The sequence below is a fragment of the Colossoma macropomum genome, unplaced genomic scaffold, assembly GCF_904425465.1.
Source record: "Colossoma macropomum unplaced genomic scaffold, Colossoma_macropomum, whole genome shotgun sequence".
Taxonomy (NCBI): Eukaryota; Metazoa; Chordata; class Actinopteri; order Characiformes; family Serrasalmidae; genus Colossoma; species Colossoma macropomum.
Window position 1 is genome coordinate 14,961,631 of NW_023494794.1, and position 23,794 is coordinate 14,985,424.

A 23,794-nucleotide genomic window follows, 5' to 3' on the forward strand; every position below is an offset into this window, starting at 1 on the left:
TAAGGATGGGCGTACACTACACGACTTTTAAAATCTTAACAGATTTTTAAAACGGACTTTATGTCAGTTTGTCACAGAATGTCTTGTCCTTTTGTCATGAGGGCGCTCACAGTAGACGACAGGGCAAAGAGAGAGTATAACACACACAACAGGTTTGGGCTACGAATAAGAACTCAAACTTCCAGATCCCCTTAGATCACACGACACAAATAAAGCTAAACGTACTGGACCGGACCTGTTTGTGCTTTTATGCGCAGAAGAAGTGCAAACTGGGGATTAATATGTGGTTGAGAAACGCTGATATTAGTGAGAGCTGGAGAAATATTTCACTACAAACTGGCAGCTCCCTTGAAATCGTATGTCTGGACCCAAACATTATAAACATGATATCGGCTCTTATCTGCCTGTTTTACATGCAGCTCCTCTGTCTCCGCTCTCTGTTGTTCAGGCGGTCTCTTCACCTGTTCCTCCGCTCTTCTAGCTCTTTGATTGGCTGTTGTTCGAATAACTCATTGAGTAAATCTCTGACCTTCTCACTCTACAGGACTCGTGAACGTTTTGAGGCATAAATATCAAACATGTTTGATAATATCGGAGGGCCTCCGATCACTTCAGAGTTCGATCGGAGGGCTAAAGATTCACTCATTTCTCCTCTCACACTAACAGATAAACCATGCTGTCAGTCACTTCAGATCGAGCTTCTGATCTGGAAAATCGACTGTGAAAATTTGTCGCAAGGGGCAAATCGGGGTTAAAATCGGGCAAAAAATCGTGCAGTGTAGGCCCAGCCTAAGCTGGAGCCAATGGATGATGGATGACAGCTTCTCTTATTTTTATATGCCATGTACAACATCAGCACTCATAAGTTGTCTGTCCTCAAAATGTTGCACTGCAATGCCTTTTTCAGATACTGTTTGGAACAGTGGCTCTTGTACAAACGTTGATCGCTATAATTTGTGATGATGGCATGTTGCACTCAAACGTTCTCATTTCTTTTATCAGGAGTTCTACTCACACAACCTCATTACCTTTCATACCGCTTTAATGGTGCAACCTTGTCCTAAACACTCACCGGCCTGCTCCTCTGGTGTCACACAGCTGTTACGGTCAGTTGCCAGGATCCAGGGTGGAGTGCAGATACAGTAATAGGAGTCCTGTGTGTCCACACAGTGTCCATTCTTACAATTAGACGGGTCCTGGCATTCATTGATTCCTAAAGGGAGACACAAACACACATTCAAAGTTGTTTATTGTAAAGAAGTAAGTAAGGACTATGTAAGGACTATGTAAATGAGCTCTGTTCTGATTGGCTGCCCTGTATTGGGGCTCATTCAAAATACAGCATGGGGCAAAAATGCTCTTTAAAGCTTCAGTGTGAACAGGCTGTAAGCTGAACAGACAGATATGCATAAATGTGTTTTTTTTTTTGTGAAATCACAAAAATAGTAAATAATGAACATTTTTTTCATGATATGGGCTCTTTAACCAATAATATCCTCACCGAAGCACAGAGCTCAGAGATTTCCTGGTACCATGTTTCACTTCATAAATACAGAGAAATAATGCACTCTGGCTGATCTTTTTTCTAGTAAAAGTTATTTTTCTAAACAAATAAACACATGAATGAATAAATAAGTTGTCATTTGTCCCCAAAACATCAAAATGTTCATGTTTTCATCTTACTGGGAACATCTGGTCCCCATAAGGAGCTAAATACCCACACAGAGTGTAAAAGGTGACTGCGATGGAAAAATGTAAATCTGTGTCAAACATTTCTGTGTCTGACATAAGAATCACTGCGCATAACTGTTTGGCACAGGAGCTGATCTCACAGGAGAAAAAGAGGAAGGGGACTCTGGGCATGCTGGAATACATCCACAGCAGAATTGCTTACGCCTGCAAGAACAAACTGTTCCTGACCCAAACCCCTTACATAGAAGGGGAAGGGAAGTTGTCAATAAAAATACAAGATAAACTGCATCCTCGCCAAGTTAGGATAGAGAGGCCTGAGGCTGGGGTGGGGCTGAAGAACAGCAGCTAGCTGCACCAGCTGAACGCAAGTAGGATCATAGGTTGGGGTGTAAAGTCCGTCTTAAACCTCACGTTGAGAGTAATTAGTGTAAAACTAGCAACACAGAATTTCAACTGCACCACAGACACTTAACTAGTTGTGCTTAAAGTGATCGTAGATCAAAACACTGTCGCACAGAATGACGTTTTCCCTCTGCAGCCAATCAGTAATGCTACCCCGACATAAACAGGAAACGTTACGCGCATGATCTCCACACACTGTGAAATCGCTCGCGTTTCTTTTCATGCTACGTTTACTTTGCTTGATGTAAGTAGGCCGTATTAGCTATGATTCAAAAGAGCCTGTGTTTTACAATACATTGGTGTCCTCAAATCGTCCATTTCTTGTTTGTGTGTTTATTCTGTCTGGAATTTTTGCGATAATCAAACTGGGGTCTCGTGCACAATATTTTAACAGCACTTTATCAATAAACGGTCGGTAATGTTAGCGAAGCTGCAGCCAATGTAATCGCTATTTGAATCTGCTGGATGACAGAAATGTAATGTTAGCTCTGTTATACTTTTTAAAATAATCAGTGTTATGCATTGTATGATTATAAGATCAGCGTCACACACAACCTGAGCACTGATGGAGCTGCTCTTATTGCTCTGCACGCAGTTTGACTTGTGTATTTAACAGTGTCACCCACCAGGTTTTAGAGCGACCCCCAAAATATCTCAGTGCCAGACACAAAGTAGGACTCAGGGCATGGCTACTGTCTGTGCTGTGTTGCAAACATGTGGATAAGAGGTCTGTAATCTTTTCTATCGACAAAAACGGGTGTAATCTCTCCAGCAGAACTAAAGATGTATTTGGTTTTCTTGCAAGTTTTCCCATCGATCAAATAGACCCGCCACTTTAACCGATTCTTACAGCAGAACTTGCATGACTATAGGATAAGTGTAAATTTTAAGTTAGAACTTAAAGCTACGTTGAAACTATGTTACTTGATGCAACCGGTTCAATTCTAGTAGCTTGTAAACTTTAACGCAGTGGCAGTTTACATTCAAACTAGGCTACGATCGACGTTCAGCTGGCTGCTGGAAAGGAGAAGAGAGGGTGCGGGTGTAAGAGTTGTGTGACAACTGCCGTATATACATCTCTGTGTGTGTTTTAATAAACTAGGAGGTTGGAGAGAATCCACTGGCTCTGTGTGTTCGTTCTCTTGACTTCCTCTTGAGCTCAAGCAAGGGTCGGTCCTCCTAACTGGGTCTATAATAAATCTAACACGTTTTAACAGCCGCATACAAACACAGTCTAAACACGCACAAACACACACGGCCAGTGCACAGTGTGTGTTGAGCACACATGCCAGAGCGAGCACATTCTCACACACTCCCCACCCCCTTCCCTCTCCACCCCAGAGAGCCCCTCGTGCACCTCCCCCCACAGTCTGAGCGTTGAATACGCTGCTGTTTCCTCCCTCCTTCAGGCCTCGTTGGCGCAGTAGGCAGCGCGTCAGTCTCATAATCTGAAGGTCGTGAGTTCGAGCCTCACACGGGGCAGAATCTTTTCATGCTTTTACTCACACACACATGCAGCATGCGACGGGACAGCAGCTCAACAACCGGCAACACTACATAAACGTTTTATTAAAGGGGATTTCCACCGATGTTTCTGCATGATTTGATTTTGGTTTGAGATGTAAACAGAATTACCCAGATTGTTTCATTCAAAGCATTTTTGACAGAACCCAGAGATAAACATGTTCACAAAACAAATATAGCCATACACAGCAGTGTTGACAATGGTAAAATAGTGGTAAATCTGGAGAAATAAAGATTTATTTTGTCTTACAACACCCTGCATGTATGATTTAGGCTAAAAGCTGATCTAAAATTATTGTAAAACAGTGCCTCAGGCATTGGGCAGCATATTCATAACCATTTCATGTAAGAACACTGTGTGATGGAGCTTTTTTAATCACTGAATGTACTCTTGAGATGTCTGGTTCCTATCACCACCACTGTGAACAATTCTGACTTTCTCTAGAACTGAGTATTTCACATCAAACCACTCTTTGTTTACTATTTCACATCAAACACAACTTTGTTTACTATTAACCATGCAGAAATTTTGAAAAACTGGTGGCATTCCCCTTTAAATAGCTAAGAGCAGTGACATTCTAGTGGGATGACATATTTCTAAAGTCTCTTAACTGTGCTTTGCGATAGAAATGTGTTCATACAGATTTAACCTGTTTCTGAACAGCTTTACTTTAATAAAGAAACTGTTTAATATTTTTACTGTGCTATATTAAGCAGGTTGTATTTTTTCCAGCTGCTCTGAAAGTAATCAGTGTTCAAGAAAACAGCCAAACAATAAAAACAGACTTCACTGAATCTATGCAGAAAAATTTAGTTACCAAAGCTCAAACAATTTCATTTGGTTTCTAGTTTAGATCAATAAATGAATGGTCTACGAACGGTAAAAAAGATCTTATGAAATGAATGCACACACGCACACACGCACACACACAAATACACATGCACACATGCGCCCACCTGTGACTGGGGGGAAGACACACTTCTTGTTGGTGGGGTCAGGAGTCCAGGGGGCATTGCAGGTGCAGTAGAAGGATCCACGTGTGTTCACACAGTGACCGTTAGTACACAAAGACTCGTCATGACACTCATCCACATCTAGAGAGAGAGAATGAGAGAGAGATAAAGACATAACAAATGATAAATAATTTTAACTTGACTTTTACACTCCTGATGTTATTTGTATTCTAATCTAAATGTAAATCAGTAGGAATTTCCCACAAATTCATATTTTGCTCAGACTTGTGAAACAGGTCCATGTTGTTATACTGCATGACTGTAATGAAGGCCAGTGTGGGGCTTTACTGCCTCCTTGTGGCCACTGCAGTAAATATTATTTGCTATTAGTTTGTACGTGCTCACTAGAGGGCAGAATTTCCTCATAAACACTCAAGTTCCTTATATACAAGAACCGGAGTAACTCGTATAGCTGATTTCTGTCACTTGTGTAAGGTGTTAAAATATGATGAAAGTCACAGCATTTGAGAACAATTAAGGTCTCAGGGGCTGAAGCATGTACAGTCATACACTACAGAGAACACACCTTTCCACATTTTACCGCACAATTACTGTTTATTTACTGAATTTAACATGCAGGGAATAAAACATAAAATGTGGCCTGTGCAAAAGTTATGGCACATTTTATATTTTATTTTTCTCATATGTTAACTGGGCACTAAAATTGGCAGAAAACTGCCATATTTAAGTGCATTCTCTGTAGAGGATTTGTTAACTTAAAGGCCACTAGCATTGTGACTGACCCCACACACCCCTCACACGAACTGTTCTCTCTTCTGCCATCTGGAAGAAGGTATCGCAGCATTCGGCCCCTCACAGCCAGAATGTGCAACAGTTTCTTTCCACAAGCCATCAGATTTCTCTACTCCCACGGACCCACACACACATACACAACGATATGGGACTAACTCAAGTCAAGTCAAGTCAAGAGGCTTTTACTGTCAGTCCATCGACGTACAAGTACACAGTGGAGTGAAATTACGTTCCTCCAGGAACAACACGGTGCAACATGGAACAAAAGAGTACAAAGTGCGAACGTGCAGACATTAGTGTGCAACAAAAATTTTAACTAGAAACAATACAATAAATATGATAAATTAAACAGACATTAGACACAGTAAACAGACAGGACAGTGCAGCACCGACACAGCATTCATTTCTGGACACTCCCCACTTAGATAAATATAGTTACTGCATTTCACTGAAACACTTCCCTTGATATGACTGTAGATCTGAATACTTGCATTTTTGCACATTTTACTTCACTTTAACAATGTTAGCTGCTAGAATTACTGCATCAACTGAATACTGTATACTGTATATTGCTGCTCTGGTTGTTACCTCAGTGACTGCTATGCTCATATATGCTAGGCTATCTGCTAAGCTGCTAATATGTCAATTTGTTACACACTCCTTTGCACAACTCCACATACTCTCAGTACCGTGTACTGCCTGTGTTCTGTTTTGTATTTATTGTAAGTCTTTCGTATTTATTTACTGCACTCTATTGTCTGCACTGTATATATTGTATTGTCTCGCACTTGTGTTTCTGTGTTGCACCACGATCCTGGAGGAATGCTGTTTCATTTCACTGAGTACTTGTACATAGCTGGAATGACAATATAAAGCCTGACTTGACTTGACTTGAACTTATTCTCACTTAGAAAATCAACAAAGGTAAATTGACCAGGGTTATTCAAACGTTTGCATATGACCGTATGTGTATGTTTGTGTGTGAGAGAGTGAGTGTCTGTCTGTTTACCTATACATTCCAGAAGGTTGCTGTCGTAGTAGAAGCCCTGCTGACAGTAACATTCGTATCCGGGCTGTGTGTTCATACAGCGTCCCTCCTTACAGATCTCATTAGCGAATAACACACACTCATCTATGTCTACAGAGAAGAGGACAGATAGAGAGAAAACAGGAAAGAGTAACCAAACAGGCTAGTGTGACCTAACTGAGAGACTGTGTACATAATTACTTAAGACCAATGTTACATTTAAACACACAGGCTGATGGTGTTTACAACAATTCATTCATTTCCTCTCTCATAGCTCACGTTACCTCTGTGTATTGGCAGGCCGTACTCCGTCAGACCGTCCTCATGGTAAAAGCCTCGTCCCACTGGACACAGCGAGTGGTACTCCGCTACACACCACACAAACACACAATGGTAATTATCAACCCATCCATTCTAACAGTATGCAAAATTTTGAACACCACTCTGGTCAAATAACATGTTTTGTTGATTCTTGAAGAGAAAATGAGTTAACATATCCTCTACAGTGACACACTTCAATATGGCATTTTTTGCTGTAGTGCAAAAATTCAAAACAAAACAAAACATGTAGTATAAAATGTGCCATAACCTTTGCAATGGACACATTTCTGTTTTTTTCTCAATATGTTAAATTCATAAACAATAAATGTGCTTTATGTGTTATTTCACTTAGAAATCAACAAAAAAGTAATTTGAAGAGGAGCACCAAAACATTTGCATACATAAACATAAAAGTTCCAAGAGCAAAAGATACCATAATTCAATTTTTCATTTTCTTTACAGTGCATATAACTTGCATTGGCATTGCAAATATAGTGTTATAGTACGAGTTCATAATACAAATACTGACTGGGAAAATATGTTGATAATTTTCAAGCTGGTAAAAACTTTCACAAGGCACTGTTAGTAACTCTCAGTGCATCTAACTGACCATCCATTCACGTTACTATCCATGCAAGGATCTACTGGCTTTTTCAAAAGTGTCCATGGTATTGTATATCTATTAGCCTTTAAGCAGCTATCATCCCTCCTTCTCTCTGTCTCTAGTACCTGAGTGGTAGACGGGACAGGGGTAAATTTCACAGTGATCCCCCCAGCCGACTCCAACCGAACAGCAGCATTCCTGCTTTGTGACGTTAGTGGCCAGGACGCTGTCACAGAACACTGTGTCATCCAGATTGAGGTAACACTCCTTCTTATTGTTCACATCCATCTCCATCTCTGAAAGGAAACACACAAACACTATTTTTACACATATTTCTGACATATGTCAGGATGTGGGGGTTACGCATTATGTCCCAAATGTGTATATACATACACACACACACACACACACACACACACACACACACACATATATATATATATATATATATATATATCACTGTTGTCGGAACAAAACTATCTCCAAAATGGTAACTTTACAGGAGAAGGGAAAAATGTGCTTTAAATGGAGATACGACTGCAGTGATATATACATACTTATTATTTTTTATATATACATATATATACACACAAAATAATACGTCCCACATGTACTACATCAACATAATAATAATGTCCCATATGTATTTTATATATATATGCAAGTCCCTATATGTAATAGAAGCCCCCATATAGTGTATAATACATATACTACATATAGCTAATATAATAACGACAATATTTCCAATATGTATTACATCTATTTTAGCTTTCAGGACAAAAACTTTGCAATTTTTTGCTGTTTTTACATTTTTTAAATTTGAAAATGCCATTTGTCCTTTACAGTATATTAACATTTCATAATGAATGGACAAACAGAAACGGTTAATGGATAAAATATTTTTAAAAACGTTTTCTCATTCTCCTGTGATGTATCTCTACGTAATAAGTATCTCTCTCTCTCTCTCTCTCTCTCTCTCTCTCTCTATATATATATATATATATATATAGATAATATATATGTGTATATATGTATATATATATATATTGTTTTGTCTGCATGTACCTATTTGTAATAAGAATTTTTTTGAGCTGAGACCTAAATTTAACCACAACCTTGTCCTCAGTAACAAAAAGAAATGGTTTTGCTCAAACACCCACACCCACACACACTTACCCTCACAGCTGTGTCTGTCCTCAGATAAAATGAAGCCTTCATTGCACACACACATATAACCCCCCTGCTGGTTCTCACACACTCCATGAGGCTGGCACAAACTCCTATCCACCTCACACTCGTCTATGTCTGATGAAGAAAGTGAGAAAGAGAGAGAAATGAGACAAATGTATTGATCATTATTTCAAATGATGAGTGTGAACATCTACAAGCTTAGGCACACATTTATGTGTGTGTGTGTGTGTGTGTTTGTGTGAGTACCTTGGCATCTGCGTCCGCTGACAAGCATGTATCCTTTCTGGCACTCACAGCGGTAGGAGCCCATGGTGTTGATGCAGCGCCCCCTCTGGCAGTTTGATGCACGCTCACATTCATTAATATCTGAAGAATAATGTATATTAAACAGATTAAACACAGTAAATAGGACTCTTTTTGCCTGGACTTCACTGTTTCGCCTGCCCTGCACAAGCTTTATACTTCGTCACCACAGAACACTTACTGCTGATACCAGTGTGGTACGGCTGGCAAATTCAGATCAAATGCGTTTATAAATGTAACTGAAACATTAAACAGAAATGAGACATTCCACTTTGTCCCACTCTAGGATTAGACAGGATGCAATGGAATTAATAGTTCGGTAGTGTCAGCATGTTAGCATACTTACCCTCACAGTGGCTGCCCTCCTGGGTGGGCTGGTATCCTGGGTAACACTGGCACTGGAATGAGCCCTCTGTGTTTATGCAGCGGCCATTAGCACACAGACGGTTGTCCTCGCACTCGTTAATATCTGAGGAGCCACACACAAAAAGTTGGATTTAAAACTTTACTGCAGATAATAATGATGCACTGGGTCTTGTTAGTTAGGGCAGGTAGAGCAAAGACCGCCCCGGTTTGTGTGAAAGCATAGTGTGATGTCACCATCGCGTGCTGCTGACCTCTGCAGCCTTTGCTGTCGGCCTCGGGCAGGAAACCCTCGTTACACAGACAGCGGTATGTCCCCGGCAGGTTCTCACAACGGCCATTCATGCACACCCCTCTCTTCTGACACTCATTCACATCTGTAAGAGAGAAACAGAAGCAGAATGAGAGGAGTGCAGGTGTTCTTTTTTCTCTAACGTAAGTGAGAGCAGCTTGTGTGCATATATATATGCATGATTCCATGTGATTTATGGAGCATAACTGATTTGGTCCAGTCACTGAAGTTTGGAGAATGCCGTCCTTAAACACAAAAATACAGGCCCTTCTCTCTCTCTCTCTCTTTCTCACACACACACACACACACACACACACACACAAACCCTATAAGACTCGCAGTGTTCACAGTGTAATTGTGATGCTACTCTGGACTTTCCTTCATTAAACTGTTAGTGATTCTGCTGTTGCCGTTATGAAGACAAAGGCAGTGTAACTGTACATTCACATTACGAGCGAGACAATTTGTTAATGTTCTAAGTTTGCCGCTTGTGTGTTTAAGGCCTTGCTTTTTGTCCATTTGGCTTTGTACATTTCTATCACAAGTTTAGAGGTTTACAAGTTTGTCTTACATTTTTTGTGAGATACTTTTGGGAATAGAAATAAAACACTGACAGGAAGAAAATATTCAGAGAGTGGAGGCTGGGGACCCTCAAGTCTAGCACAGGTAAGAGGACTTTGTGGGAGCTAGTCGTTTAGACTGCTGCTCATCACGTCACAATTCATTTTCATAAAGTTGAGAAAATCCACAATCTTTTCCACAATCAGCTTGAATCCACAATCAGGTCCATTTATTGTTTCTCGCCCTATCACTAAATCACAGCTGCAAATCAGGTGATCTCATAGGAAAGGGGAGCAGATAGTTTCAATCTATTGCAACTGTCTATCAAGTTGAATGATATAAATGTCTGAAAACACTGTCTGTGGTTTTAATACGCACAAAAGTAATTATGTTTATCTCAGTTTTATTTTCAATGTATAACGTCAGTTCATGTCCTGAATCAGCTCTGATATGTTGTCTGGCTTTAGAACATTTATGCAGTGTGAGGTAAATCTTTTCTCCCGTTGTTTTGCTTGTTAAACTGATAAAGTTGTGCAGCAGCCACACACAGAATGGCTTCCCTCACAAAACATAAACGAGGGCTCGTTACGTTAAAAGACTGCTACAGTAACAGTGGCCTTTAGGTTTCTTCACATGGTTACACTTTAGCCATTTTATTTTTGTAATAAGAAGTGATTTTAGGCGCCAAACACAGTTTACTAAATCTACAGCAAGAACTACAAACCATACTAAAAACTACCAAACCATACAAAGAACTACACACCACATCAAAAACTACCAAACCATACCAAGAACTACAAACCATACTAAAAACTACCAAACCATACAAAGAACTACACACCACACTAAAAACTACCAAACCATACCAAGAACTACACACCACACTAAAAACTACTAAACCACACCAAAAACTACAAACCACACTAAAAACTACCAAACCATACCAAGAACTACACACCACACTAAAAACTACCAAACCATACAAAGAACTACACACCACACTAAAAACTACCAAACCATACCACGAACTACACACCACACTAAAAACTACTAAACCATACTAAAAACTACCAAACCATACAAAGAACTACACACCACACTAAAAACTACCAAACCATACCACGAACTACACACCACACTAAAAACTACTAAACCATACTAAAAACTACCAAACCATACAAAGAACTACACACCACACACTAAAAACTACCAAACCATACCACAGAACTACCACCAACACACTAAAAACTACCAAACCATACAAAGAACTACACACCACACTAAAAACTACCAAACCATACAAAGAACTACACGCCACACTAAAAACTACCAAACCATACCAAGAACTACAAACCATACTAAAAACTTCCAAACCATACCAAGAACTACACACCACACTAAAAACTACTAAACCATACCATGAACTACACACCACACTAAAAACTACCAAACCATACCAAGAACTACATGCCACACTAAAAACTACCAAACCATACCAAGACCTACTAAACTATACCAAGAACAATTAACCATATTAAAAACTACCAAACCATATCATGACTGATCAAACCATACTAAACACTACCAAACCATACCTAGAACTACAAACCACACTAAAAACTACCAAACCATATCAAGACCTACCAACCTAAACCAAGAACGAAGTTAACTTCTGACAAAGATCAACGTTTCTGATCAGAAAGTCTGTTTAATTTCTCCCAGTTAAGCAGGCACGGCCGGTAATGCCTTGTAGCCACATAAGCAGCTGTGCTGAAATACTCAGCATAAGAAGCAGCCAGCAGTCTGTAGTTACGGATCCTTTTTCTGTGCGCAGTGAAAATGCAGTTTTTTAAAAGCAACTTGCAATCAGCGACGGATTGGGGGCACAATCTGATGATGACACACTGCACACAATATCACAAGCCTACTGCCTGCTGATGTGATCACAGTGTAAGGCTTTTGGCAGTGAGTGTGTGTTGTAGAACTGAGCACTGTGTTATTACTGTATTCCCCAGGTGGATGTCACTGTCACTACCATCTTTAATTACCTGACAGCCTGCTTTACAGCTACTAAAACACACACACACACACACACACACACACACACACACACACACACATTACTAACATGAACACATCGCTTACTATAATTATGTCCTGAGGAAATCTGTTACTGAAAATGACCAACATAAATCAGCGTAATACGTCTTCAGTGCGTCATGTTTTGCTTTATTCTGGCGTGCGTGTCCATGCCTGCCACGGTAAAATGGACCAGTATTTGCAATTGGAGTTTTTTTATCACTATATGAAAAAAGCTCCATGCTGTTTTCGTTAGTCAAGGCACTATGATAGTTTCTGTGAAAGCTTGTGCTTCAGAGTTGATACTGTAAACTATCACAACAATGAATAAAAGGAGTAAAACAACAGCTACGCACAAAACTAAATTCAATCAAAACTACGATGACCACTGTAACACAAACCAAAACTAAATAGTACTATAAAGGAAAACAACTTCAGTTTTCATATTTTAAATGTAGGAGGGCCTAGAAACAGATTTTCTATGTCAAATGTTAAATAGGAGAGGTGATGCCTTTAAGCAAAGTTTAAAACCCAATTAAGTACTGTTGTCCTCATTCAGCACTGCTATTCTAAACTGCTCAACTGCTAAACTCACGACAACGACAGGCAATTTGGAATTACTTGGATTTCTGACAAATCAGTTCAGAATTCACTGTAATGCTAGAAAATATTCAATATTACTAAAAAACAAAAATGTGTGTGTGTGTGTGTGTGTGTGTGTGTGTGTGTGTGTGTGTGTGTGTGTGTGTCTTCTCACCATAACACACTCCTCCTTGTGCCTGGTGTCCAGGCTGGCAGGGAATACACTCATACGACCCAACAGTATTCTCACACTGGCCATCAGGACATGCACTGGGGTCCAAACACTCATTAATATCTGGAGAAAGAGAGATCCAGAAAAAGAATTCAATTAGAGGATTAAAAACAAATTATAACAAGTGACTTTAAGGTAAACCTGAAATAAAATTTTGTTAGTTCATGAGTTCATTTTTCTGGTCATATTAAGCAAAACTCATCATCTCAGATCATTTAAAGACACTATCTCTGATCGAAGTGTTGTGACTCGCCTCTAAAACGTCAGAGTTTTGATTACGTCTCTGTGCACCAACGAATGAGGCAAAATAAAATGAGCCAGTAATATCACGTTTCACCTCCCTCTCCCACCGCCCCCACCAATTACTGAGAGAAAACACTCAGCTAGTTCAGATCCTCTCCCTGACACTGTGTTTTATTCAGAAATATATCATGACATGAAAAGAAAATACGTTAGGCCCACATCCTGCATTTTGTCCTGAGGTCCACTCCTAACATTTGAGTGAGCTCATGTCCCAAAAGCTGTCATAATTCATTTTAACGTGAGCGTTTTCCGTCCTCTCTTTATCCCTTAGAATTAAACAGACTGTTTCAGTTACTGTGCCTTTGAGACTGATATATATAAATAAGCTCTGGTCTGACTCGCGGTCTGTATTACATCTCACTTAAAAAGCACTCAGAACTGAAACACTCCTTATAGCTTCAGTGTGGATGGGCGGGGCTAAACTGCTGTATGCCGTGTAGTTGGATGTACGGAAATGTGTTGACCACAGAAAACAGTGAGTTTAAAACGGGCTGCTTTTGCAGCTTATGGTCTGTATGGACTGTGAAGTGAATGGTATATTTTGAAAATGTGGTTTTCCACCAAATGAGCCCTTTAAATGGTACGTGATGGAAAACAGTTTAGTCTTACATTGTGTATGTTTGGTGTGGTGTGTAAGTTTTCATTATGCAGTCCACTATCTGTCTGAGAGGACAAATCTTTTAATTCCATTTTAACAAGCATGAAAAGTCACATCTCTATGAACATCGTACGTTTTTGGCTCTATATCTGAATGAATGCTGGATATTTTTTAGACAAAAACTAATGATTAGACTGAATCTCCACAGTTTTAACTGAACTGGCGCCACACACACTACTATGGCACTGTCATGTCAGAGTTACACAACTGAACCAAGTAAATACTTTCACTTTCAGTGGACCTACAAAGTCCACCTATACAGAAATGCTAGTGCTGTACAACACATTGTCTGTACAGATATGCAGGTATCATGGTGTGACTGACACGCCACAATACTGCTTTTTAGTTTTACTGGCATTTTTAAAAATATAGTTTAACCTTTTAACTGCAGCCCACGTTTTGGGTTATGATGTCTCTGTGAAAAGCGGCAAGGCTTCGAAGGTGAGGAACCAAAGACATGTTGGCATTTGCTCTTCGGTGCTTATGTTGCAGATGAGACGATCATTACTGCTGTGAATAACGGATCATAAAATCGTTTGTGGGAACCGAATCCTGAGATTTCAAGCTTTCCAATGGTATATTACATCACCGTATTGCTGGACAATCTGCTGCATAAAAATGATGTATCAAAAAAAATGAATGCTTCAGTGTAAGTGAGCTGGTACTGGTACAGTGATCTAGAAAAGGCTGATAAATAACAGGCTTTATATCCATGATGACTTATTTTTGGTTTTCCATTTCTGTTTTGGTCACTTTACTCTCTGGATCCAGGCGCTGACACTGAACTGAAATGCATTTGTGGATGCTTCTGATTTTTTTGGAAAGAAATGTTTTAAAATCCAAACAACTTTTTTTTTTAACTGAAATGTTGTTTGCATCTGGATAAGATCTACAATACTGTGTAAAGATCCATTTGGTGTAATTTTAGGGGAAGAAAACAAAACAGTCCTAATTAAACAAGCTGTTGTCAGCTTTGCAGGATGTTCTTTTAGCATAGAGAAACAGCATTTAGAAAGAACGGGCTCTTTATTCATTATTTAACTTAATCAATTCTAATTTACATATCATCTCATACTGATATTGTGATTTTTATTTGAAAATACTGTCATATGGATTTTTTAAAATTCTAAATGTTTATAATAAAATAATGAATGAATACAGGTATAAGGTGTTTCTAGTAAACTGTATCAAAGAGATTTCGTGGAAATACTTGACTCTAAGTGATAAAATATTACAAAGCACTACCGTCTACTGTTAATTAAATACCAGGGCATTGATAAAAATACACGCTCCAACAGCTGGTCTAATTTCTCTTTTACATTGTGCTTAATGGTTATACAGTTGTATAATTGGTGTCTACTGTACAGAAGAATTCATAGTATAGTTTGTCTGTATTTACTGTAGTTACAGTCCGTCTGTACTGTTTATTATGCTGCTGTTCTGTGTTTAAACGTAGCATCGTGTCCTGGAGAAAGAACATTTTGTTCCTCTCTCAACACGTCTGTGATGGGAAGAAATGACGATAAAGATCACTCTGACTTTGGTATTTAACCCTGTTGTTTTCCTGTGTTGACTGCAATGCCTTGCATGTATTCTTATGCTGTAATTCCTAGCCATGTTCCTTGTTTTCTAGTGTTCTTTGTTTATTCTAGTCCGTCAGCTGCGTTTTTTTCTGTTTATCTGCACTGATTCTCTTGCCTGTTTTTTCCTATGATTATGGACATGGTGTGGAATTTGTCAGCCTGGGCCCTGAACCACACTGTGGATAATAATCTGGTTCTTGTCATTTTCTGACACTGAAACAAACATAAAAAGGTCTGAGGTGCATTTAAATACGTGCTTTATTTAAATGATTTAAATGTAACCACATATCTAACTAATTATGTAATTACATATAATAAATGTACATAAAACATTTAACTGTACATTGAATGTACAGAAATACAACAATAACTCTAAATGAACAATCACAGTGTGTGTGTGTGTGTGTGTGTGTGTGTGCTCTCACCTTCACACACAGGCTGTCTTCGTGATTTGCTCCTGAAGCCTGCCAGACATTCACACTTATACGAGCCCGGCAGGTTCACACAGTGTCCTCCGATACCACAGATATCCGGTTTGGAGCACTCGTTTATATCTGAAAAGCAACCAAAAGAAACACGTCAACCAAATACATTCACATTGCTGATTAAAACTGACAGCTTGCAGGGGCCAAGAACTATTACATGAGTCATGCCTCCCTGAGCCACTAGATCCCCTTTCACTTTCGTAAATCACTCACAATACGAGTGTCTGAAGTAGAAATACAGGCATGTAAAATAGATGTACGAATATTCAGCCATCCTGGTTACAACATAACTGATAATCAGTGAATAAGACAGTCTAGACATGTTATAGAAGCTGGTCGGCCAATTTTTTTTGTCACAATGGCATCCTTTACAGTGGGCTTGGCCGTAACTAGCTATGAGGACACCGAGGTCTGGACCTTGGTAGTTTCAGAGGGATTCGGAAGGGTTTTAAGAGATCCAGTGTGGAAAAAGCGACATTAATACTGAATGAGCAGTGACTGGCTCTCAGCTGACCTCAGCACAGCTGTGGCTCGGCCATAGACTTAACTGCTCGCACTGTTTAACTCTGTTCGAGCCCCTAACTTACACTACCCAGAGAACCAGAGTGACTGTGACTTCAGACGTTCAGGTATGCAGCACACTTGCTATAGGCTACCTTTATAGCGTATTTTTAATGTGTGCTTTTTCAGTAATCAGTGAGAACAAAGATGCAAAAGAGACCAGCAAAGAAAGACAGATAGGCAGGGAGGTAGAGAGAGAGAAAGAGAAAGGTAATTGAAATAAAATCAGTTTGAAACCATCACTTCATTTAGTGTAGCTTTTAAAAAATATTCCCGGCTATTTTCTCAAAATAAACATAAATAGTTACATGATTAATTAAATAAACTTCAACAGGACAACGAGTCAAATCAGTTTATGGACGAGTAATTGCAGTTTATGGAAAACAGAGGGATGAGGGAGGAATAAATAAAAGGAAAAGATTCATAACAGTTATAGAAGGGTAAAAAAAAGGAGCAATGATTTGGCAAAAAAAAAATCCTCTAAAGGAGAAACTTACGGTTGGTTTATTACTCATATTTGGCAGTCAGTTTCTTTACCAGGTCAGGTAAGTCACGTTTCTGCAAAATGGACCTAAAGTTACGGCCCTGACAGCAGGGAACCCTCAGGGCCTTCTAAGCTTTCAGATAACTGGAACATCATGCTGGCTGCAAGTATTGTAGTAATAATTATTTTATTGTTAAGTTCTGGTTGGAAGCAAAAAAATCGTTATACACAACAAAAAATGATCCAATCAGGATTTCTTTTTTCTGTGGTCTCTAAGTAGATTCAGCCAAACTAATTCTCCCACTGGTTAAGATTTCAGGAGCTGAACTGAACACCTAACAGGTTAGCCACTAACATAATTAGCAAGCGACAGTGTAATTGACCAATCATGGTTTGATTTACAATGTGTGGGATAAAATTTGTGAAAAAAAACACGACTCCAGGCCTCTGAAAGTCCCATATACGTCACTGACTGCAAATACAGGTGCCAGCCTGACCAGTGTGCTTCACTTAGACATTAGACACACACACACACACAAGCATATCAACAGTTATCACTCACCTACACAGCGGCGCTTTCCATGATGCACCACCAGTTTGTTGCCAGGGTGACAGTTGCAGCGGTATGAGCCGACCGTGTTGATGCAGGTCCCTCTGCCCTGACCACACGGCTCCCAGTCACACTCATTCTCATCTACAGAGAAAAAGGAGGGAGGCAGAGAAACATACACACAAATTAAGATATACATAGATTAGTGTACAACACCTTCATGTTCACCAAGTGTGTCAATATATTCAGGAGGACACTGTAAACATATTCACCTTTCCAATCGTCCAAACTGCAATCATTTACATTACAAAAAACTCTGATTAACCTTTACGTACTTATGCAATACAGGAGGCCAATGAAGCTAAACTCAACTATACTAAACTGAGAGAAAGACAGAGAACAAAAGTTAATAAACGCTTTTTTACAGTCCCGTCTGGACTCCCAGCCTCAGAGAACACATTGACTGTGCTCTTAAACTCAGCAGTATCCCTCAGAGCCAATTAAAGACCTAAAGCCGAAACATTCCTCCGCGTGTGCGTTTGTGTGATTCTTTGTTCATATAGAGTGCTGTGCAAAAATTTCAGGCCCCTGTGAAAATGATATTTAAAAAGTTATTCATTTGGGCAGTAAGACTTTATTTGCTCAAAAAACACTAATATTACAATAAATACAAATAACATTAATACACAATTAGTGATTTTATGTACATCAATGTGAGTGTTTAATTTCTAAACTTCCCCCTGAAGAAGCCCACTATTATTCATAGTTATCGTACAGTATCTGGTTTGGCTACTCAGTACTTCATCGAGTTACATCAACAGTACTGTTGATTGACACACCCATGTGATTGCTGGGAGCATCACTTTTCTTCCAATCAGCTCACAACATCTCAACTACTTTTTGAAGACATTCTTTTTTTTTAGTTTTACAAGTTTTCACTTGTAAAAACACTTTTATTGTCCAGATAAATTATTTTAAACAATATGATTACATGCCTAAGATCTTTAGTGTACACTCAAAAAGTCATGCATATTTCACATGTATTAAGACAACTGTGTGTGTGTGTGTGTGTGTGTGTGTGTGTGTGTACACTCACCTACACAGCTCTTTCTCTGAGCGTGCGAGCGGTACCCAGCCTCACAGTGACACATGAAACCGTTCTGTGTGTTTATACACTGGCCGTGACCACAGATGTTCCTGTTAAGTCTGCACTCGTCCGTCTCTGTAGAACACACACGCCAGTGCACACAAATTTCAGAGTGCAGAAGAACGCATGTGGTCAGTAGGAGTGTAAATATCTGACCTTACAACGATTTGGTTCAATTACGATTCATTAAGAACCAATTTAGTACATTATGAAATCTGAAATCTTCACGATTCACAATACACTGAAATATAGGCACCAACTACAGGGGGCACTTGGCCAATCCTGGCACCAAGTTTTAGAAAAGCTGCGATTGTGAAACTGCATTTAACAGAGAACAACAGGGATTTTAAACATGCAGTAATGCTACGGCAACCAGGAGAACGGTGCTATTTTACGCATGTGTGTTTGACCTGCTGGTTCTTTCCACCAAACGGCCAACAGGCAAAAACACAGGTGTGGCAAGAGGTTTAGCCTTTTTGCTGTGTTTTTTATTGGAATAATAAAAAACTGTTGACACTAAAAATATTAATTTTCCTGCTATTTGACCTGCTTATAATATTACTAGAGACAACAGCAGTGCCAAACAATCACACTGTCTATTATATGTCTTGATTTTTCTGGTAGTTTATGAACACTTTGTTAGTAAATTACAGGAAGAAAATGAGACTGGAGGTCTTATGGCGGTCCCGTTCCACTGAGAGCCAGTGTAGACAGTGGCTGACAAACTGAGTAGCAACAGATGGGATACTTTCTGTAACTGCATACACTTAAAAGTAGTGCACTGAATTTTACTTGACTTAAATGTGCGCACCTAAAATATATATTATATCAACATAATGATTGGCAAACATGAGTAAAAGACATTTTTGATGATGTAATTTTGTTTATTCATTTGAAAAATACAAATGATTTGCTTGAAACAAGCAAGTTTGATGAATCACTTCTTTCAGTTTGCCTTCAAAGTGGGTAAATGTGATAGCTGTTTCTGATAAATTGGTCAATGAGTGTAATACGGTAGATGGTAATGTACTGTTACACACAATTATGAATGGTGAAATATAGACAATAGAAACAATATACCAAGCTTTTTTACTGTTTTAACTGAAGATGGGAACTGAGCCTGAGAACTGCATTTTTATTGAACATTACTACAATCAGTTAAAATAAATTCTAACCTTTATAAATCAGTGCACTTGCCTCAACACCTCCAGATGCACTGCTCTATTTTTACATCCCTAATAATGGTCAGTGATTTATCAGTCTGAAGTGTGATGGATGATTGCCATGGAACTCACGCGAGACCTGCGTCTGCGCCACCTCCAGCGAATCAGGCTCCGGTGGCACACGGATTATGGGGCGTGTTGTCGGCCTGGGAACCAAAACTAACCAAAAGAGAGGGAGACAAAGGGGAGAGGGAGGGGTCACGTTAAATAAAAAGGTACAGGAAGCAACAGAGAGAAAGAACATCAGCCACAGAGAGAAAGATTGAGAAAGAATACAGAACAGAGAGAGAAGGAAGAAAGGAAAAGGGAGAGGGAAATAAAAAAAGAGGGAACTGGAGAGGAAAAAGAGAGCAAAAACATAGCAACTGAGAGAAGGAGAACATTAGACTGAGAACAAAAAAAGAAAAAGAGAAAGAACCTGGTACTCGGGGGCCATGAGTGCTGGCTGGTAAAAGCTGCATGGGCGTGGTCACCTGGACGTGCACTTCCTGTTGATGAGAAACGAAGACACATCAGAAATCGACTTAAGAGAAAAAGAGATCTATGATGTTTCTGATGTTGGTGTTTACAGTTTCAGAAGAAAGAAGTCTGACGCTTACCGGCAGCCGGAGCTCTGTAACAGAACACAAAAAAGACAATAAACATATGAGATGACCACACTGATCTTATTATATCGGCTGACCAGAATGTACATCACTGCGTTATTTGATTCAGTACATTTATCAATATAACAAAAACACAGAGTGTATTTAATTAAGTAAAACTACCAACAACATGAGCACCCACAGCTAATTAACCATTTTTAGCTAATGTTTGCTTAATCTACATCAGCACGTGCTACAGCTCCTCAAATATGTCATCGTTTTGCCGATAAAATTGATGTGAATGGAAATCAAGGGTAGCTCCTAGAAAGCTAGTAATCATAAAATTAAAATATAAACAAAGAGAAATAACCTCACAGTATCAAACATTACTGTAGTATGTTGGTTACTTAAACAGACAGTTTATGATCTTTTTTTTAACCCAATTTTCTCCCCAATTTAGTCGTTTCCCTTTCCCCCCGCTAGTTAGGACTCCCCCAATCACACAATGCTATCAACGCTAGGAGGGCGAAGGCTAACACAGGCTTCCTCCGAGACCTGTAAAGCGCCACCACATCTTTTCGAACTGCCGCTCACGCAACGTCATTGGACAGCTGAACGCGCTCGGAGGAAAGCACCAACAGCCTGCGCTGACTCGCATTGCGTTGAGTGATGGGGGAGAAGGGGGGCCCACCCAGGGAGAGTGAGGCCAATTGTGCTCTCTTGGACTCCCAGCTACGGATGGCTGTAGCATCACCAGGGATCCAACGCTTAGACGGTTGTGCCACTCGGGAGGTAGTAAATCTTTTCTTAATTTAGGAATCTTATCTTATCTTACAGCATCTTTTCTCATCTCGAGTTAGGAAATCTTAACTTACTCGATTGAAGTCGACAATGAACTGTCGTGTCTGTTACCTAGCAACCAACCACAGGCACACAGCTGGAACGTAAACACGTAATCTAGTTAGTTAGCCAGACAGCTAACATTAGCTACCGTTACTGATGTAAAAAAGGTCAAACAAAACTAAAGCGCGATAAACCGAAAGTTAATAATATTGTTTTAGTGCTCTGTGCTGTTTATCAGAGTTGCTGTCTCCAGTTTCAGTTTCATTTCCCCAACGCTTTAGCTGACCGCGCTAACGTTATTACTCCTAATAAACAGATACATCGTTCAGTCTCCTCGTTATTCACCACCATCACTGTAATATTTTATCTGACGAGTTTTTATCAAACATTAACACCCGACGGTAATAAGAGGGGACGGGGGAGATCATCGTGTCTGCAGCATATGAGTTCTTGAAAAACGCTGTTTAAAAAAAAACCCAAGTCAAAGCACCGTTTTCAGTGTAAATAAATGTAGCGTCATTATGCTGGTTATAGTGACCTGTGCTGCTGTCACTGCATTAAACAATAGAAACAGACGATTAAAACAGAAGTTAAGTCGCTCTGGGGTTGAAGTTAAGAAAGTATTTAGGATATTTTGGCAACTTAGGATGTTTCTGTAACACAGTTTTCTCATCTGGAAATAAGATAATAGACTTTATAACTGTTGTTCTGTAATGGCTTCTGTCCTAACTTTAGTCTTAACTGAAGTTGCCATGACAACAAAGCAGATAAGATATGATCTCAGACTTAAGAAGTTTCTGTAATATGGCCTCAGATCATTGGACACTGTTGGGCAGTATCTGTGCAGATATTTACTGAGTAGATATTAGAGATAAAAAAATCAAAAATGCCACAATTTATTCACGTTTATTTTATATGTTAGTGCTGCTTCTAGGTGGTTATGCTGTACATTTCAAGGAAAACTTGTTTGCATGCATGTCTCACCTGGTTGCTCAGATTTTGGAAAGACCGGGCTCTGCTCTATGCTTGTCTGGAAGGGCTGGATGGACAGAGTGCCGTGATAATGCAGGACGGACATGCCCTTCCCCGCAGGACAGATCTTACTGAAGGAGGCTAGAGAGAGAGAAACAGAGAGAGGGAGAGACATGATGACAACTTTAAGTCATTATGTGTGAATGACAAACCCAACAACTCCTGGCAACAAAGAAACAGAATCCTTGAGGGAGAAGAACACATACAGGACCTTCCCACACTTTGACTGTGGATTCAACCAGTGCAAGTGCCATAAACACTGCAAGCATCTAATCATGCTAATAAGAAACTCATGGCTGAAATTGAGAGCAGAAGATGAGAGCGCTCCAACCGCACATAAACAGACCTGATTCGATTTTTTTAGTTCAAGAAAGCTTTACCAGACTGGAGTTCGACCACTAAGAGTCCATAGATTCCTAATGCTACATTTACCTGCAGTGGTGACAGTATTAACACCATAAGTCGCTGTAGATAAGAGCGTCTCCCAAATGTAAGAATGTGAATTAGGGATGCACCAAAACATTTCAGGCAAAAATGCTCAAAAGTGCCACTTTCAGTTTTTGGGCAGAAGAGAAAAAAGGCTGGAAAGTTTGGCTGAGAAAACCAAGAAGACTCAAATGATTATATGAGACCATAATCAAATGTCAAAATTTGACACTACAAATTCTGAATAATTGTCACGCCTCCCTCCGGCCCGGCTGGAATTACAGCCGACTCAGCCGCCTCTGACAGCATTTCCTAGAACCCCTCGTTCCCTCACATGACTCAGGACTCACTGTGATCCTCCTTTCACCATTCAGCCTCTCAGGACTTCTAATCACCTGTTCCCATGTGTATTTAACCTGTCTGTTTGCATCTGTTCATTTTGAAGTATTGTCACCATTTGTTGGGCATACCAAGCCTTTCTCCATGTCTATAAGCCTGTTATCGTGTATGACCTGTTTTCTGTTTTTGACCCTGTTTTTTGCCTTGTCCGTTTGCTGTTGTGGGTTTTTTTTTCTGGATTGCCCCTTTGTAAATAAAGCTCACAAAACTAGCCTCGTCTGCGAGCACCTGGTTCAGTTTGCAAATGTTACAACGATGAAGAAAAGAAGAAACAGTGACCACCATCAACCAATGAACATTCATTCCAGCATTCTTCCTTACTAGAATTCTCATCTTCACACCTGTTTGTCATTTCATTAGTTTGTTAGTATAAAAGCCCAGGCTTTAGTTTGGTTCTTTGAGAAGTGTTGCCAACCCTTTTTGTTGCATGCTGAGCGGCCTTTTGTCTGAAAAGCCTTTTTGTGTATGACCTGTTTTTTGTGTTTGTGACCTGCCGTTTCGTGTTTGCCCTTTTGGATTGGATTGCTATGTATTATCTGCTCTCTTGGTCTTCAATCCTGGACTGGATTTGGTTTT

General features: G+C 39.6%; 1 protein-coding gene and 1 non-coding gene across 4 annotated transcripts in view; one reads left to right on the forward strand and one right to left on the reverse strand.

The window, feature by feature from the left end:
* The window catches only part of ltbp3 (latent transforming growth factor beta binding protein 3), a 93,130-nt gene that overhangs the window by 7,973 nt on the left and 61,363 nt on the right, over positions 1–23,794 (reverse strand). For all 3 annotated transcript variants that reach the window (XM_036580351.1, XM_036580350.1, XM_036580349.1), the window contains exons 9-25: positions 22,346–22,474; positions 20,534–20,547; positions 20,353–20,422; positions 20,007–20,093; positions 18,661–18,786; positions 17,577–17,708; positions 15,910–16,038; positions 12,884–13,003; positions 9,449–9,571; positions 9,178–9,300; positions 8,775–8,894; positions 8,514–8,642; positions 7,463–7,633; positions 6,697–6,780; positions 6,395–6,523; positions 4,576–4,713; positions 1,073–1,213 (exon numbers count right to left, since the gene is read on the reverse strand). In XM_036580351.1, the coding sequence (XP_036436244.1) occupies positions 1,073–1,213; positions 4,576–4,713; positions 6,395–6,523; positions 6,697–6,780; positions 7,463–7,633; positions 8,514–8,642; positions 8,775–8,894; positions 9,178–9,300; positions 9,449–9,571; positions 12,884–13,003; positions 15,910–16,038; positions 17,577–17,708; positions 18,661–18,786; positions 20,007–20,093; positions 20,353–20,422; positions 20,534–20,547; positions 22,346–22,474 (1,965 nt within the window). The remainder of the gene's footprint in view (positions 1–1,072; positions 1,214–4,575; positions 4,714–6,394; positions 6,524–6,696; positions 6,781–7,462; positions 7,634–8,513; positions 8,643–8,774; positions 8,895–9,177; positions 9,301–9,448; positions 9,572–12,883; positions 13,004–15,909; positions 16,039–17,576; positions 17,709–18,660; positions 18,787–20,006; positions 20,094–20,352; positions 20,423–20,533; positions 20,548–22,345; positions 22,475–23,794) is intronic.
* trnam-cau lies at positions 3,504–3,576 on the forward strand. Its single transcript has one exon. It is a non-coding gene; the product is annotated as a tRNA-Met (tRNA).